This window comes from Cavia porcellus, unplaced genomic scaffold, assembly GCF_034190915.1.
Source record: "Cavia porcellus strain 051 isolate PalLab524CR breed Dunkin Hartley unplaced genomic scaffold, mCavPor4.1 scaffold_7, whole genome shotgun sequence".
NCBI classification, from domain to species: domain Eukaryota; kingdom Metazoa; phylum Chordata; class Mammalia; order Rodentia; family Caviidae; genus Cavia; species Cavia porcellus.
The window spans coordinates 55,135,191-55,153,670 of NW_026947490.1; the positions used below are offsets into that span (position 1 = coordinate 55,135,191).

Below are 18,480 nucleotides of genomic sequence, written 5' to 3' on the forward strand. Positions count from 1 at the left end.
CTCGACACTTTTTTGTCAAATCACCAGTGACCATCATCATTCTAAATTAAAGGATACCTGTCTGTTAGTGTCCTACTAGGTTGTTGTGAGTTTTTCTTGTTTTTGTTTTTTTTTTGAGCCAGTTACATTTAACCTACTCTGTCAATGTTCGCTTGAAATATTTTATTTCCTTGGCTTTTGTGACACATTTGCCTATATATTCTTATTGTCAGCAATATAACCATGGTTCATATTTCCTTTTCTACCTGCTTCTAAGGATTATAGTTGAATCCCCTAATCCTACAGTGTTTTCTTTTTCCTGAATACTCTTATCTTTTTTTTATATATATTAAGGAGAAAAAGAAAACAGAAATAGGGTACAAGTTATACAGAATTTCAGAAAAAATAAACAATAGGAAATCACTAGTTAATAGATTACATATTGTTATCTTAGAAATAGTTGTTCAAGTTACAAAATTAAAGCATATAAAGTGGACTTTCAAACAGTGAGACTGCAAACAGTTCTGTTCAGTGATCCAACAAAACTCAGTAATATGGTTATCTATCTTATACCTTAAATATATATGCGGTTATATTCTTTAGATCACTTTCTTTTCCTCTCTTTTGTACAATGACAATTACACATTTTGGGTTTTATTACTCCCACAGTTCTTATTACTTTTTTTTGAAGAGAATAAAACCAAATGTGACATAATAGAACAGAGTCAGTCAAATCAAAAGGATGAACATAATAATGTAAAAACAAAATACAAGGTGATCAACAATGGTTACCATACTGCCTCTTGCTATCTTAAAAAGAATTGCCTATATCATCAGTTCTAATAAAATTGAACAAAACAGTAAAGAATAAAACCAAAACATTGGAGACATTACAGGGCTTTAAAAGAAGATAATAATCAACCAGAATGGGCGTCATAATGAATCTTATTGTCTTTACAGTTGTTGCCTATACTTTCGAACTTGGTACTATCAAGCAAAGCAGAATAGAGGAAAATCAGTCAAAGCAAGATGGTGAGGGCTATACAGGGTTTCAAATCAAGTTAATAGGAAATCAAAGTGAGTTACTATAATAATATATCCTGCTTTTTAAAAAATTTTTCCCTTAATTAAAAGAAAAAAATAAAAATAAATAATTAAAAAAAAGGAGACTGAGATAAAAGAGGGCATAACGACAAAACAGTGCAGGTTAAAGCATAACCATTTAAGCAAAATAGTGTTTCACCACAAGACATCTCGACATAAAAGTAGTTACCATAATGTCTCTTTCCTTGAAATCTTTGAGTATAACTTCGTATACTGTAGCACCAAACATATCAATATTGAATGTAAAACCATTCAAGAGAATGACAGTATTACAGGGTATTTAGAACCAACTATCAGAAAATGAACAACGGTTTCTGTATAATCTCCTTGTCTATAAAAGTTTGCTTATATTATCACATATAATAAAATCCAATAAGATACGACCTGTTAAAACCGTGAATACTCTTATCTTTTAATGATTCTCATTTCATAGGTCTTAGTTTATTGCCACTTAAGTTTAAGACCCCTAAAGGTATATCAACAGTCTGATCCTTTACCCTGAATTCTATACTCTTACGTCCAACTGCTATTTGGACATTTCTTTTTGTTTGCTTTAAATATTTTAAGTTTAAGGTGTCCAAACTAAGACTGAATTCAGCCTCCTGCTATTTCTGTTTTCTAACTGGTTTCATCTTAGTCCTTCTGTGGCTCAGAAAATTGCAAGCTACCTATCTATTTATTTATTTTGATAACATATGTGTTATTATTGATTCCTTTCTCTCAATCCCCAAATCCAATTTGTCAACAACTTGTATTGTTTCCGTATCTAAAATATATTTGCTTCTTCTTTATCACCATCATTGCTTATCTCCTGATTGAGCTTATTGCGTTTCCTCTTGTTCACTTGTAGGTTATTCTTCATGCAGCACCCAGGCTGTGTTAACATGTTGAACCAGATTATATAACTTTGCTGTTTAAAATTCACCAGGGCATCTGATGCCTTTAGAAATTACAGTAACTGGCTGGCAAGTGCAAGGTCACAAGTTCGATCCCCGGACCAAAAAAAAAGAAAGAGAGTGAGAGAAAGCTAGACAGACAGACAGACAGACGGTATAACCACAAAAACATCAAGCTCACCATGGACCTGTAGAAAGCTGTATGGCTAGGCCCTTGTCTGCCTCTTTAGCTTCTGCTTGTCCTACTTTGTCAGTCCCTGCTGGTTGTTACAACCATGATTTCCTTTCTGTTCCTTTAATGTGTCAAATTCTCTTCTGCTCCTTTTTTCTTTTTTGTTTGAACTGAAGTTCTTACTGTTCTTTGTTCATCAGTAGCTTTTCTGTCAGCTTATCATACAGCCAACTTTTTTTCCTTACTTCTTAGCTCAAATGTTATCCAAAAGGGGCCTTTCATAACTACTCTTTCCCTTTCTCCTCTCCCTAAAATTGTATACTCTACTGTAACCCTCTCCATGAGTTTGACCCCGATACCAAAAAAAAAAAGTTCAAAAATTTCCTGATTGATACTTACAACAAAAATGTATAATTCTTTTTTCATTTTGATTGACTTATGTATCACATTTCTCTTACTCGGATATGTTCTCATGAGGACAGGACATTATCTTTGTCTCTAACTTTTTTCTTCCATCAGTAAAAGATACAGCAAGGGTATTGGGAGGCATTTGTCTTTAAGCTGGCATAGGCTAGGTATGTTTTTGTCTTTAGAGGTTTTGACCCCACTCCATTAACTCCAGATATTTCCAGTAAGCTCCCAAAATTTGATGATACCTAGGAGAGACACTGATTAACTATCCAGTCATTTATCATTTGAAGCCCTTACTTACCGTACCCAATTGAGTCCTTTTAAGAGTTAGATAATTTTTTAGCTTTCTGCACAAATGTTCTAAGGTGAGATGCAGAAATATTTTCTAAAATTCATGTGACTGTATATATAAATGAATAAATTGGAGCAGATAGAAAAATGGGTAGGATAAAAATAAAATGAAGTCATAAGGGAAGTGAATCTACAAAAAAACATGAGCTGAGCAAAGGGTATGTAGCGAGTGTGACAGAACTGGCTTTGGGTTTTGGAGCTGAGTTAGGAAAATGTACTCAAGTATAATTCAGAATCAGTTGGTCACCTAGGATGGTCCTTGTGTGAAAAAAAAACAACAACAAAATCAGTTGGTGGATATTTTCTCCTCCTCCTCTTTTGCTTCTTTACCCAGAGTATTCTTTAATATTTTTGGCTCATGTATTACAGACCATTTGAAACTATATATATATAGTCCAGAATTTCATCGGATGTTTTGATTGTTACATATAGTATTGTCTTGAACTTTTCACAAAGGACTATGCTGTTTGAAAAGTAGCTATAAAATTATGTATTTAAAACTCAGAAAATATGATGATGTGCTAACCCTGCGTAGGTTAAAAGGAAATCTTCATGATTTTTTAAAAAATTTTAAGTGACTATAGAATACTACGTTTCTTTCCTCTGTAATGCTTATCAGACATCTCTTATTTTTTTCTAAGCCTGGAAATACTTTCATTACTGTGCTGTTTATAAATTTTTCCATCTAAAGATTCTTATGATAAGTATTAAGTAGTCTGTCTAGAGTTATAGTTTAATTTTTTACCTTTGGTTTCATTTTATCCTTAAAGTATATGTTTAGAGAAAACGATACCTTTGGGGTGGGTGGAGATATTAATATTAGTACACAGAAACTCAATTTGGGGAGCTCCCTTTAAGAAGTGTCTCAAAAGATCCCTATGTTTCTTAGTAAGAAAGAAAGGACCATGAGACCATGAGAATTCTGCTTAGATGGAAGGTCTATGTATGGATTTCTGCTTATTTACAAATACCTCTGCTGAAGCTTGCAGATTTATTTAAGTCTATAAATACTCACCAGAACTAAATTGACTTCTGTGGAAAAATTGCTGGCATGTGAAGGACTGTTGTACAGGCTCTCAAACGCCGAGTGTCTAAATTGTAGTTTCCTTTAGTAGGATCAGGGTCTGGTCAGTCTGTTTAGAGATAAGAAACAGGTGGAAATGCTTGGTCAGTAGTCGGTGAGAGGAAACTGAAGGAGCAAACAGAGACCCTTGGAAGCCATTGCAGGACTGAGCAGTCCCAGAGGAAGACCCTACCAGAAGCAGTTTGGGACTGGAAGACAAACTGTTAGTAGCTGGGTGGATATAAGGCCCTACAGGTTGTAGAGGCGAGACGTGAGGTTAGACCAAAGGACCCTTTGTTGGATCAACTGTAGCCAATTTTATTCTTCCATCAGTAGAATTAAACCTTTAGGGAGGATATCTTGGTGTTTTTTAGGAGAAAGCAACAATGGGATGAGGAGTTTCAGGAGATAGAAGTACAGATTTCCTCTAATACTTCTCGATACCTTGTTGAGGTTTTGTTACAATTTAGAAATTCCAACTAAAAGTAGTCATTGTATTGATTTTTCATTTTGGCTTGATGTTAACAAAAATGAATTCTCTAAACATTATACACATTTATAAATGACATGTTGGTGTGTGCATTTTTAAAAGGATATAATGTGTGCATGCTGTATTATTCCCAAAGAATTGTTCAGTTTGACAGACCGGATTCAGATTTTTAGCCTTTTTTTCTGTTAACTATATGGTGACTTCCTAGCCTCACTTTTTCTTCTTAGTAAGAAAGTTAAATTAAATAGTTAATTTAACCTACGAGGGGAGCTGCCACATGACCGGCCTTAAAAATAGACAGACAAAATACCTTTTAAATAATACTGGAGGCCCCTGAGTGAATAGTATCACCGGACTAACCTGGATTTTCCGAGTTGCAGAGCGGCAGTGCCTGCACCTAGAGCCTGCTCTTCACTGGCCGCATCACACTGTGGCTGCTCCATAGAGTTTGAAACTCCACTGTGAAACTGGGTGATATTTTTTTTTCCTTTATCATATGGGCTCTCACTTACTATCTGCTTCCTCAGTAAGTGGCTAGTCAGTTTTTTAGGTGCCTACTCCAAAACTAGTTTCTCCTTAGCCACTAGAACCCATATCCTTTACTCTACTTCAGGACGTCTTTCATGTAGTTGCCCACTTTTTCATGATCACTCCTCCTAATTAACCATTCCCATCTGAATGCAAACTTGTTCTTTAATTGCCCAAATTAAAGCACACAAGCCTCTCTTGCCTCTCCTTACAGACCATCACCTGTTTTCTCTGTTCTTCTCTTACAGCAAGACTTCTGCATTGTCTGTGCTTTATGTCTCTTGTACATTCTCTCCCCTTTCTCTCCAACTTGCTGCAGTTTGGTTCTGGCCCCTGATATTACACTGAAACAGCTCATTCCAGACTTACATGCCACTGCAAAATTAGTGCGTAGGTCTCAGTCAGCATCTTTTTAGTGTGCCGCTAGTATTTGACACAACTGCTTGCTACATCCGTGACCCCCTCTGACTTTTCTTAATAGCCCTCTTAGAGCGTCTTCCCCCTCTCACACATTGGTGTTCCCGAGTTTCAGTTTCTTAGATCTGGTCTCTGTCATCACTTGGTTACTGGGGGGCTTAAAATAACATTACCAGTGACACTCCAGTTTTGTACGTCCTGGGGCAGTCATGACAAATCTTTGAGAGCTTTTAACGATTACATCCAGCCTGCTGTGGCATGGGTGCCATAGGTTCTTCCTCATCACTGTCTTAGGAACTCTGCATTCTTAAATTCCAGTCTTTACTGAATTTTTCCACTGAGCTGTTTTTCCTTCCCCAGCAAAGCTTGTTCTTCCTTCATTGTTCTTCACTGTGGTGAATGACAGGCTTGCTTTTCCTGTTAGTAAGCCAAAACCTTTGGAATCATTCTGTGTTTAAACCATCAGCAAATTTTCTCTTTACCTTTAAAATAGGTCTCAAACTTGTTTATCTTCTCTCCTGGGCATTTGTCCTGTTCTCTCCCATGGAAAATTTTTCCTGCAAGTATCTGTGTGGCTCATTCCCTCATATCCTTGCAGTTTTATTCAGAATGGCATCCTATGAGAGGAGCATTTCCTATGACCAAGTACAAAATAATTTTTTTCTTCTTGCCAGCTTAATTGAGCACTTTTCATCATAGGACACATGGAAACACATATGTACACTTTGTATAACATGCATGTGTGCAGTTCATAGCAGTTATCAAAGACATGTGCAAATATGTGCAGTCTGCGTATGTTCATAAATTATCCACATAGGACACATGCAAACACATACATACTCTGCATGTATTTACCTGGTGCTTGTGCTTATGTATTTGCAAGTATCTTTATTTCCTCCAAAATATCAACTGCACAGGAATAGGGAACATTTTGTTAAATATTTATCCCCAAAGCCTCATATATATTAGGTATTCAGCAAAAAACCCTTTCCAGAATTGCACACTGTTTCTTCCATTTCGTTTTTATCTCCAGGTAAGGTTAAGAAAAATGTTACATTAATATTTTAGAACTAAAAAAAAAGTAAATGATAGTTCTAACACGTAATTCACTTTTTATAAGGATCTGATAAATTTCAAAAGTCGTTTCCAGATGTATAGCTTTTTATCATTTTAAATATCATTTGATTGAAATTAGGCAAATAAATTTTTGTGTGCACAAAACTTGATTTAACTGATATTTTGCATTTATTATTTTTAGTATCAATTTGTTATAAAAAGAGAAAATTAATGAGGAAAGGAATGGTCAATTTAAAATTTTTTGAGTAGAGGGTATAGTTCAGTGATAGAGTGTGTGCTTAGCATGTATCTCTAAGTTCAGTCCCTGGCACCAAAAGTACAGTAGTATTTTGCCTATTAAGGACTTAATTTTCATTTTGTTTAGTTGCTTAAATATTCTTAGGAAGATATTTATGTCTAATTTATTGTAGAGAAAAGTATTTTAGTGGACTGCAAAATTTGTATCATAATTTAATAACTAGTAATTTATCAGTAACTTTTTAGTACTCTATGCGATGCATGTTTTATTTATCTTTCCTCTCTTTAATGATTAATCAAATTCTTATTATTTCTGATTTCTTTACTCTTCTCACCTTTCTTTTCCTGTCTGTGTCAGAATTTTTAAGGGGGCCAGAGATAGCTTTGCTCCGTAAGCGCCTGCAGCAGCTGAGGCTTAAGAAGGCTGAGCAACAGAGGCAGCAGGAGCTGGCAGCTCAGAGCCAGCAGCAGCCTTCCACTTCCGATCAGTCTTCCCATGAGGGCTCTTCCCAGGACCCTCGTGCTCCAGGTCATTAATGTCAAGTGTCCTTGAGCAGCTAGTAGAATTTGTTTTTAGTTCTGCTGCTTTGTAATAAAATGCTTCACGTTCCCATTCAAAAAAAGAACTAATGTGCTTGCAGCTTAGCCCTTTTTTCCCTTGCATATAATGCTGTTCAGCATCTGTCATAGAGGGCCAGATTGGCAGCAGCATAATAACTCCTTATGTTACTTGTAATATATTTGGAGAGAGACAAATATTTATTACTTTTACAGTTGGTGAGCTCCTTTCTGATAATTATCTAGTGAACTTGGAGCCTGCATTGATATTTTTTGCTCAAATTTCCTTAGTGCTGAATTGAATTTGCTTATGGAATCTTCGCTCTTGTCTTTTTTTTCCTCCCGCTTTGATAGATTTTAGAATTATACTGTTGTTTGGCTGTACTAGTATGCTGATTCAGTCATTCCCTTTTGTCATTATGAGAGATTTTTCAGTATTTGCTTACTTATTCTTCTATAACACAATCAATTCCTAATACATAAGGTATTAGGAAATATTCTGTGGTCTCATTTTCCTGTAACTACCAAAATAAAATTCTGGTAAAACAATGGTAATCTGTGCCATTCTGGAGTATTTTAATGCTCCAATTCTTTCAAAGCTAATTATGCTCAATAGACATTTGTTGAATTAATAAAGGATACCGTACAAAGTAATATCAGCTTAATTCTTAAAAGAAGGATAGTAAGGGCTGGGAATTTAGCTCAGTGGTGCAGCGCCTGCCGGGCAAGTGTGAGGTCCTGAGTTTGATTCCTGGTACCAAAAACAAAGAAGATGGATAATAAGGACTATAAATCCCTTACTGTAGGTATGCTAGTAGTGTATTAATATTTAGGGATGAGTATGTGGCTAGACTGTCATATTAATGAATTTTTTTGTTATTTTAAATTTTATTTATTTTAAAGTCTTACTGTCTTACTGTGTATTTCAGCCTGGCTTTTAACTTACTATGTTGGCCTCAAACTCAAGGTGATCCTCCTGCCTTAGCCTCCCCAGTGTAACGTTACATTCATGTGCCACTATACCTGTCTTCAATAATACATTGTTTGATGTACTTTGTTCTCCCATCCTAGGTAATGATTAGTTTGGATGTTAATTACTTTGAGAGCTTTGTGGAGTTAGCCAGTACTATATATGGAGAGAACCAGGCAATCTCCACTTTGTAAATAATAAGTTTCAGTAAAAGCTGTGTAAAACAAGCATATTTTAGAATAGTGTGGTAAAATAAGTTGGAGCCACTCTGATACAGATAGACGATGTTTAGGACAACTTATGCCCTTGATTTGCAATTCAGTGTTATGTTACTGAAGGTAATTTCAATCAGTCAAAGACTTTTCTGGTGTTTTGTTTTCCCTTAGGCATATCTTTTCCTATGCCTCATACTTACAGCTAACGAGGAATGTTTGACCAGATCACAATGATGGCGTTAACTACTAAGTTTGCTGTGATTTCATGTATATCTTAACTCTCTAGCCAAAGTGTTTTGAGAGTAAAAAGAAATCATGAAACATAAGGAATAAAAAAGAAAGTAAAATGTGCTTACACACAGATTTTAAGTCTTGAAGGTTTTACACAAATCAAGCGCAGTATTAAAGTCAGTGAGTAGAAAGGAAATCTTTCAGATTAGCAAGATGTTAAGTATACACTGTGGATGTCAGAAACATATTTGGGATGACTAGCCTTTTGTATATACTTCACATATTTGAATTGAAGGAAGTTCTTTTTAGGGTCAGAAATTTAGGGTGATTGTATGATCTCTGTGAATAAATACTGTCTTCCCACTTCTCAGGATCATTCAGAATAAATATTACCTAATTTTCATAACTAGTTCATTTGTAATAATCACTAAAAAGCTAGTTAAGTAGACACTTCACCAGTCTGGAAGCCGGTGTTATTAAACAATATTCTTTACCCCTTGGCCTGCTCACATCGTCCCTTAGTGTTATTGCTTGGTAAATGTTTTTCTTCACCCACGTAGTGAGGTACTTACCTGTATCTTATGTGTTTAACACAGCATTCAGGGGAGGCACTAATAAATCTAATCTGTAACACACCCTGTGTGCATTTGTTAGTGCTGCTTTTATTGTATTCCATCCTCACATGTCATTGGAACAGTATTATTGATAATTAAAAACTGTAACAACATTTAATAAGGGACAACTAATAGAATCTGGATCATTTAGTAAATTTTGGGGTATGATGAAGGAATTGGCTTGATGCAAAATTCTTTATTTCAGAACACAATAAAAATACAGAATAGAAATTAAATTTGTGAAATGAATGATTAGGTGGTTTTGTGTATGTGTATTGTAGACAGCAGTTGATCCATTCTCTTATGCTAGATCTTATTATCATTACAAAAAGCACCAAAATTAACTTACAAGATTTCACTAATATTAGAAAAATGTACATTTTTCATGTATAAAAAGCGTGTTTTCCATTATACCTTGATATCTTTGTAGTGTAGTAAGTGATCGTCCTGCCAATAAACTATATTTCCATTGCCTTTCCATTTAAGATTTTTAGGTAAAAGTTGTTCAAAGGAGACATAACTATAACTTGGAAGCTAAGAAACTTTGACAGGCACAAATAGGATTTCTGAATTAATGTGTTATTCCATTCTTTTTGGAAAACATAGGATTCATTGGAATCTTTTGTGAGACGCTAAGTTATATCAATAATACCTAATTTCTGTAGGAAAGTAAGATAAAAGCACTTTCCAGAAAGTGAGATCAAATAGAAAACAGCCTGGTACTGGTTAATGATAATCTCAAGTGGAGATTAGTTATCAGTATTTCTTGACAGTTGAAGTCTAAAAGATGATTTCAGGCCCCAAATGATAACCACTTTTAATTTCAAATTACTGTTTAAGATAAGCTATATAAAATAAATGTTAGATTTTTGGCTTTCCTTTTTTTCTTAACAGTAAGCTTTTTAATGAGTCTTACATGGAAGTGTTGATTGAAAACATATGACAGTAATACCATAAAAGTGAAAGGGAGTAAGGAGTAGTAACTTACCTGCTTATCTCTCATGCAAATCCCAACGCTCTTGTGTTCTATGAAGCCTAGTTTGAAAAACGTTACACTGAAAGGATATTTGATGCCTATGACAATCCTTTAGAATGGTTTTCAAGTCACTATATATAGATATATATTTTTGGGGGGGCGGACGGGGATCGAACTCACAACTGCATGCTTGCAAGGCAGGCACTTATGCTGTTGAGCTAAATCCCCAGCCCCAACACAATATATTTTAAAATATTATTACTTTAGTTTTATAAAATTAGGCCTTTTTCTAGATTTTTAGGAAATGCATCGTAACTTATTTAAGAAATAGAATGTAACTTATTTTCGAGATTTTGAGGAAACGTTATAACAAAGAACCAAATCTTTCAGTAATCACATCACTGACCTAGTATAAATAAGACTGACTGAATTTTTGTTCCCAACCCTATGCCTAGATGATCTTGGGCAGTTCATTTGGTTGTCTTAGGCCTTACTTTCCCCTTCTAAATTTATAGTCTCACTTATTACTTCTAAGTGTTCTCATATCAAAGTCATTCCAGTATAATAGTATTCAGTATTCTGAATGAACTATATGTATGTTTATCCAGTGAATGCTCTAAGCAGCAACAGAGGCATTCAGCTTTCTGGCTGATTTTAAGCCCAACTTTTTTTTCATTTCAGGTCCCCTGAACTGATGGGCTGCTGGCTCCTGCTCAGAGTGACAGCACCCTGTGGATTCTGCTGGTACTGGCCCGACCACCACAGAGCCCCACTGGAGCATGGAGCCAGCCTAGAGAGGGTCAGGTAGGAACTGTTTTTTCACTTTATGGCACGGTTTTGCCAATTGGAGAAAAAAAAAAAGTACCTTTTATACCCCTAAAGGGTATAAAACATTGGTGATTATTTTTGAAAAAGGGCTTTTCAAAACTGAGCCATATTGGAAAAAATCAGCACGTCCCCACTCCTATGAAAGCAGGTTATACATATCAGATTTCCCTGAGTGTCCAATGTAGTAGTCACATTGTAGCACTTCCCAAGTGGATGCATTGGTCCATGTTTTTAGTGTAAGCGCATCAGGTATAATGTTGTTCTAGTTCTGCAGGCACTTCCTAACTCCCTTGAATGGTGAGTGCTAAGCAAAACTGTGATGAATCTGCAGTATTTTTCACTCAGTATTATAGCCCTAAAAAATAGGAAAGTAGTAATAACATTAATAAGACCCTCTCTGTTAGTTAGTAGTCCCCTTGGATTAATTCATTAGGTTTTCACAGGAACACTGAGTGGTAGATTATCTCCATTTTTGTGGGTGGAGACAGTGAGCCTTAAGTAACCTGTCCTTGTTTAAGGTGTTACTGAGTGGAAAACTGTATGCAAATTCTGGTGTTGAGGAGCTAAAGACTTTTCTGAAGACCAAACTGCTAGTTTTTTGGAAATCTGTAGAAATTGACACTGAGCTTGGAATTGAATGAGCTGTTGCTTGAAGTTTATCTCTACCTCAAAAATAATACTGGAATTCTAAACACTTCAGATAAACTGACTGTCCATATTGCATTTAATAGTAAATTATCCTTGGGCCATATATTCAAATTTTATTTTGCGATGGTGCTTTCTAGAAGACATTTCACAGAGAAATAAAGTAGATTTTGCAAACAACTGAAATAGTCATCTTGAACTAGTAATTATAGTTTTGATATTGGTATTCTTTTGGTTATTGCGTTAATCCTTGGAAAATTTCTGTAAGAGTTTTAAAGGCTGTATTTATGAATACCTGCAGGTTTAAAAGTATATTGCTTAAAATGTTTATGTGACATTGTTGCACTGTCCTTCAGTCATACATAAAAGCAGTAATCAAGAGGGATTTCTTCAGATATTAGTCTTTAGCATGTAAAGAACAGCAAAGGATTTCCAGAAATGGACAGTATCTGTGACATATGTTGAAATCAAAAGGAAGCCTTTTGTTACAGTAGTATTTTTCTGTCTTAATGTAAGCATTAATATTTGAAGAATATAATCTTATTTCTGAAGACTACTTTAGCTATTCTAGCAAAATAACATAATGGTAATGTTAAATCTAATGTCTTAAATAGACGCATGAGAAGGAAAGTTAAGCATTGCAGATTAAGGAGTTGCTTAAAATACTATTATTCCCATTTTCTTTCTTTTTGTGGAAAAGACCCATTTAACGGAATGTTTTGATGAAGAAATAATAAGAATCAGCCAAAGCTGATTAATGCATGATAATGATCAAGCTTTATCAAAATCTAGCAGGTCAAAAATCTGTGAGCAAACTAGTATGATAGTATAAGCTGAGTGATTTAAAAAGGATACGAGTAGTACTGGTAGCAGAATTGAGAGTTTTAAATGTACTAAAGGAAGCAATCGGATGGTATAAAGGGTTGGTATAAAGCCAGGATATGTTGGCAGTTTCTGTCAGCTGCCTTGTTAAGGGTCATCTTCACTTAAAACAGCTACCTTTGGGGAAATGAAATGTCATTATGAGCAAGACTGCTGATCAACCAAAAGTGTTCTATTAACAACATTTATGAAAATCTAGAGCACACAGACTATTAGAAATTCAGAATTATTTTTACATTTGAGGCAGATATGTATATTACCCACATTTTCTCTTACTATAGCTCCACTGGGATACTGGAGAGTGGAGCCTAAGCCAGGAATGGGCAGAGGTCACCTTCTCCTACAAATCAAGTGGCCCTTATCTGAAATGCTTGGGGCCAGAAGTGTTTCAGATTTCATATTTACTTAAGGTTTTAGAATATTTTATAGTATACATTTTGAGTTATCGCAAGGATTCAACCAGGCCTAAACACGCAACTAATTTGTTTTTTCTGTCACCTTCCACACAAACATTGGAGATGATTTCTTATACAGTATTTTTAGTACAGCTGTGTTTTGACTGTGACCTGTCTATATGAGGTGGGGTGCAGATTTTTCCAGTGGAGGTATCATGTTAACACTTAAAAGTTTTAGATTTTGGAGCATTTCCGGTTTTTGAGTTAGGGTTGCTTAGCCTGTATTTTCCAGTGCTTTGATTAGGTTACGAGATCTCTAGGCTCATTAGGCAGAAAGATGCTTGGTCCTAAAAGTATTGCTAATTATTGTTACAATCAGGTTTTAAATCAGTACTTAGAAACTCCAGACAAGTGCCCTTTTCATCTCATCATGCCACTAGTAAAATCTATTTACATAATGAATTCTCATATAGATCTCCAGTATGTACCAAAGATAAAAAGAAAGTTTTTCTCTTTGTAGCCAAAGTAGAAATTGCAAAACCCAGACCATTAAACATTCTCTTTGCCTCTCTTTTTCTTTCCCCACCAGATACCTCTTTTAAAAAATAAAACAAAAAATCATAAGCTTTTACAGAGTATAATTTTAATGTGCACTATCTACTATAGAGTTTTTGAAAGTTGTGTGTGTTTCTGTAAAGATGACTACTTTGTTCAGTATTTTTCTTAAAATCAAACATTTTCTCTGTCTGGCATCTTGACTTGAGCTCCTTGTTCAGTTCATGGTGTAGCATGCCACACCTCACAGAGTACAGTGAGTGTCTCATTTCATTCTCTGAATCCTCCACGGCAGCTAAAAGCCCCTTAAGGAGCTGGAGAGGGAGTCCGGCCGGCATTGAGTCTTCTGTTTAGTGGAAGTACCCCATTTCTAATTTACCTCTCCTGTACCTTGTGCTTGTCCTAAATGAATTTGATAAAAGGTGTGTGCTTGGAAGTAGAATACTTTCTCAACTGACTCTGAAAGTTGCTAAATGCTTGCCTGGAATAACATTTTAAGCACATGGCCTTGCTTACTTACTGCTTGGAAAACCACACCATAGTACTTGCTTCTGTTCCCCACCCTTGAACGTGTTTCTTAAGCATAGAGTTGATCATGACATTGCTGTGCAGTTTTCTGCTGCTTACTTTTAAGTTGAAATCTCATTTTTGTTTCAGATTCTCCTTCTTCTGTGGTTAACAAACAGCTCGGATCCATGTCACTTGACGAGCAACAGGGTGCGTGCAACAGGAGATGCGCTATGCCCGTCCAGCCATAGTTTTATTATCATGCATAAACAGAGTTCTTTCTCGCTTTTACATAGCATTTCATTTTGATTATGGTCTTGTAGTCAGTATTTAATAGACTACTAATTTAAATTACTCTAGATGGTATTGGTTCACAAAAGGCCCCCTTGGCCAAATTATGTTCTTTGTAAGCTAATTTCTAAGTTAGACCTTTTCCCCTCCCTGTGACTGTGTTGTGATGAATATAAACTACATCTATTTTTAAATTCTAGGTATCTGCCATAAAATTGTGTAGAATTATGAGTGTGGGGTTGGTATACTACCTCCTTGCTCATTTAGAAGTTATTTGAACATAGTAATATCCCATATTTCTAGATTGCTGTGGTAATGACACTTGGTTTTCTGTCAAATTCCTGACAGGTGTTACTGTAGGGAGAGATCAACTTGAAAGCCACCAGTTAGAGGGCAAAATAGTTTCCCCTTCTACTTTGGCCTTTTGAATGAGAAGAGTTACAGAATCAACTTCAGAGCCTCAAAGAGAGGTGGGCAGGCTACTTACTCAGCAGACTTTGTCACTAGCAAGTAGAATACAGAACAGAGAGGGATTGTTAGGGGAGGCCATTCTGATGGAAAGAGACACCTGCAAAGAAGGAAAGGGGAAAGGAAGACTTAATTCTAAACAAGTAAATGGTTTACTGTCCTCACTCAGCGTGCCCTGAATTACTGAGTATTTTGAGATACAGTATGATAAATGATGTTAGTTAAGTGAATAAGAATAACTTAAAATGATTTCACATTTTGCTGTTTAAAAAGGCAGATGAGTATCTAACAGATTTTACAAATACTTTCTTTTTTCTTTTTTTAGTTGTTTTTTCCCTTAAGATAGGGTATTGCTGTGTGGTGAAGACTGGTCTTAAAGTTGCTGTGTAGCCTAGGCTGGACTCAAATTCTCAGTCTCCCTCAGAGTTCTGAGTGCTGAGGCTATAGGTGTGTGTTGCTAAACCCAGCTAAAAAATTTTTTAAATAGTAAAAAAGCTGTGAAATTTGGTTGGCTGGAAGTTTGTATATGTAGGATGACTCGTCAGCAGTAATAAGGATGTTAAATATTGCTATAATACTTATTTGGTGTGAAATAGACTTAATTTTAAAGCAAATACAGAAAATTTCTGAACATCTTTTGTAGGTCTGAGGTGACATGTACTGCTCTAGTGTTTTTTTTTTTTCTTAGCTTTTGAAAAAAGAATTAGTAGATGAATTCAGACACTAAGAAATTAAGCATGTTTTATCTTTATATTGCGGGATATTTAAAGTGAAAACCAAGATATGGCTTATTATAATATATTGTACTATAGCCAGATGAATGTTCTATTTAATCACATTAGAATAATTCCTATAGAATTATATTGAGTGATATATTCAGTATTACATGTGCAGTAGAATATGAACAAAGAGAAGAATCAAGCTTAACTCCCAAGATTTTGGACCTAGTGCTTGGGTGAGTGGTGAAGCTGTTGGCTAAGGCTGATTGCTCAGGAGAAGAAATGAAAGCGATTCCTTGTCTTTGGGATCATGTAAAGAATGATATGTATTTTGGTCATATAAGTAGAGGTGGTCTATACAGGATCAAATAGGGTCAGGGATGTAGCTCAGCAGCATGGTGCCTGCCTGGTAAGCATAAGGTCGTGAGTTCAGTTACCAGTGCAAAAAAATTAATAAATAAATAAACAGTGAATCTATTTGGCAGAAACTACATTGAAATAAACCCTAAATGTGGTTTTGTGATAAAGCCATTGAGCAGAAATGGTCTCATGATGGGTAACACACCCAGTTATTGAAGTTTTAAGTTTTTACATGCCTTTTTGTTCATCAGAACCACAATGCCTGAAGATAACTTGTGCCATAGGAGTTAAGAGACTGCTTCATCACTGACCTGTCTCTGTCGGTCTTTTCACCTCCACATAGGCTGTTTTTGATTCCCTACCAGCAACCAGAGACTTTTAAAGATATAAATAGATTCATTTTATCATTTGTGTGCCTAAAATGTTTTAGTCTCCCCAGTTCATGCCTTGGGTTTAAAAGCCAAACATGAGCCCTGGCCTCTCACTAACCTCCTCTTGGGCCGCTCCTCCCCCCACGCTGCCTGGATGGGCAGCCTCCGTTCAGTCCCTTTGCTCTCCCGGAGCCTTTGGATGCTGCCCTGCCCCAACTGCTTTCCTGTTAAGCAGCTCTACTCTTCTTTTGAGTCTCTCACTTAGTATCACTTTCTCTAAAATAAAGTGGCCTCCCCATCTTCAGTAGTTTTGCTCTCTTTTGCTTTCTTTGTGACTTGTTATTCTACCTTGTTGAATTTGTAATCATGTATTCATTTAGGGGATTTCTGTTGTTTAGTATCTACGTCTCTCCATATTTAAATGTTTTTTCATTCTCTGTAGTATACTCAATGTGTAAAGTTACATTATATAGTAACCAATATTTGTTGAATGAATACATGAATTAGTCTTTAAGCAATGTGTAGCTATGGAAATCATTTCAGCTTGGAAAAACATGAAATTTATGTATTGTTAAGTTCATTTGGAAGTATTGTGAATGATGGATTGGAAGAACTGATGATAGTAGGAGGCTGTGCGAGACTACTGAAGTAGTACAGGTGAGATATAATAAGGGATCTAGTTGAAGATCATAGCAGGGGGAAATCAGAGCGCACTAGGGTTTTAAGTATTTGAAGGTGGAATAAGTGGCACGTGGGGTGGGTAGTAGCAAAGTGCTTGCATGGCATGCATCAGGCCCGTGATGGCAAACCTTTCCAGGCTTACAGTGGTAACAGACAGTCCACGCAGCACATGTATCATCGATTCACCACCACTGCATTCGCCCTGGGTTTGATCCCTAGTGCCTACAAAAGAAATTTTTTAAAAGTAAAACAATAAATGAGACTTTGAAACTGATTAGTTAGAAACAAGTAAGAGAAGCTAGGCTCGGTAGTGCAGACTTGCAATCCCAGCTACTTACGAGGCTGAAGCAGAGGAACAGAAGTTGGAGCATGGCCTGGCAACTTCATGAGGCCTTATCCCTAAATAAAATTAAAAATCAGGGGTATAGGTTAGCACACTCTGAGTTCAATTCCCAATACCACCCAGAAACAAAACAAAAACCTGAGCCTGGGTAATTATATAAAGTGGAGAGGTTTATTTTGGCCACAGTTCTGGAGCCTAGGAAGGCGCTGGCATGTCCTTGGCTCTTAAGGTGTCTGTCTTTCTCTTGCATGCACTTGTTTTGCCTCTTGCAGATGTTCAGAGCTAGGTGTGGTGATGCCTGCCAGTAACCCCAGAACTCTGGGAGGCTGACGCAGGGTCTGTGATCATAATCACATCTAACAATGAGAATAGATAAAGGAAAATAAAATATAAAGTGATGAATAAATAGAGGTAAGTAACAGGGTTCAGCGGGTAGCGGATGGGAGAGGCTTCATCCTCTTGGGCAGTGTGGTGTTTTTAAGATAAAAGAGGAGAGAGGAAGTTGGTTACTTGAATGCAGCTTAGAGCTCAAGCAAATGAGCCAACGGAGTGGTGACTGATGCCTTTAGAAAAGCAGTTTCATTGGAGTGAAAGAGACAGAAACCTGATTTTAGATTAGGAAATGAGAAGAAACACATTTTAAAACAATAAGGAAGAGGACAGTACTCCAAGGGGCAAGCGGTCAAATGACCACTCACCCAGGTCAGTGGTGGGAACCTACAGCACACGTGTTGTTTTTCTTTTAGACGAAAGATGTTAATACAAGATGTTTTTTTTGTTTTTGTTTTTGTTTTTTTTTCCTAAACTAAAACCTCACTATTCAGTCTAATCACACTTTGCGATACATAAGTTGGTTGGCTTGTGATTTGGTCCCTTGACTCTAAAACTTCTCCATTACTGATGTAGACCATCTGCCTTACTGCTTTCATATGGAAGTCATGTTTTAATATTATCTCACCTTCTCCAAATATGTAAATGACGATTTTTTTAAGGTCAGCGTACCACCCAAAGAGTCATGAAAAGAAACCTTTCCCATCACGGTGCTGCATTGTGTCCAAAGAATTTGGGTAGGGCTTTTTTTGCTACCTAGGGTAGGCATCTACCTGTTTTGATCCTACACTATTGTTCTTCAGAATGAGAAGAGAA

General features: G+C 36.2%; 1 protein-coding gene across 11 annotated transcripts in view; it reads left to right on the forward strand.

Moving 5' to 3' along the window:
• Nucleotides 1–18,480, forward strand: part of Dcaf6 (DDB1 and CUL4 associated factor 6) — a 135,853-nt gene that overhangs the window by 71,963 nt on the left and 45,410 nt on the right. For 5 of the 11 annotated variants that reach the window (XM_063253607.1, XM_063253609.1, XM_063253608.1 and 2 more), the window contains exons 11-12: nucleotides 7,084–7,254; nucleotides 14,252–14,311. The exons of 3 other annotated variants lie outside the window; for them this stretch is intronic. In XM_063253607.1, coding sequence (XP_063109677.1) covers nucleotides 7,084–7,254; nucleotides 14,252–14,311 — 231 coding nt within the window. The remainder of the gene's footprint in view (nucleotides 1–7,083; nucleotides 7,255–14,251; nucleotides 14,312–18,480) is intronic. 3 more of the 11 variants (XM_063253612.1, XM_063253613.1, XM_063253614.1) reach the window with 1 other exon arrangement.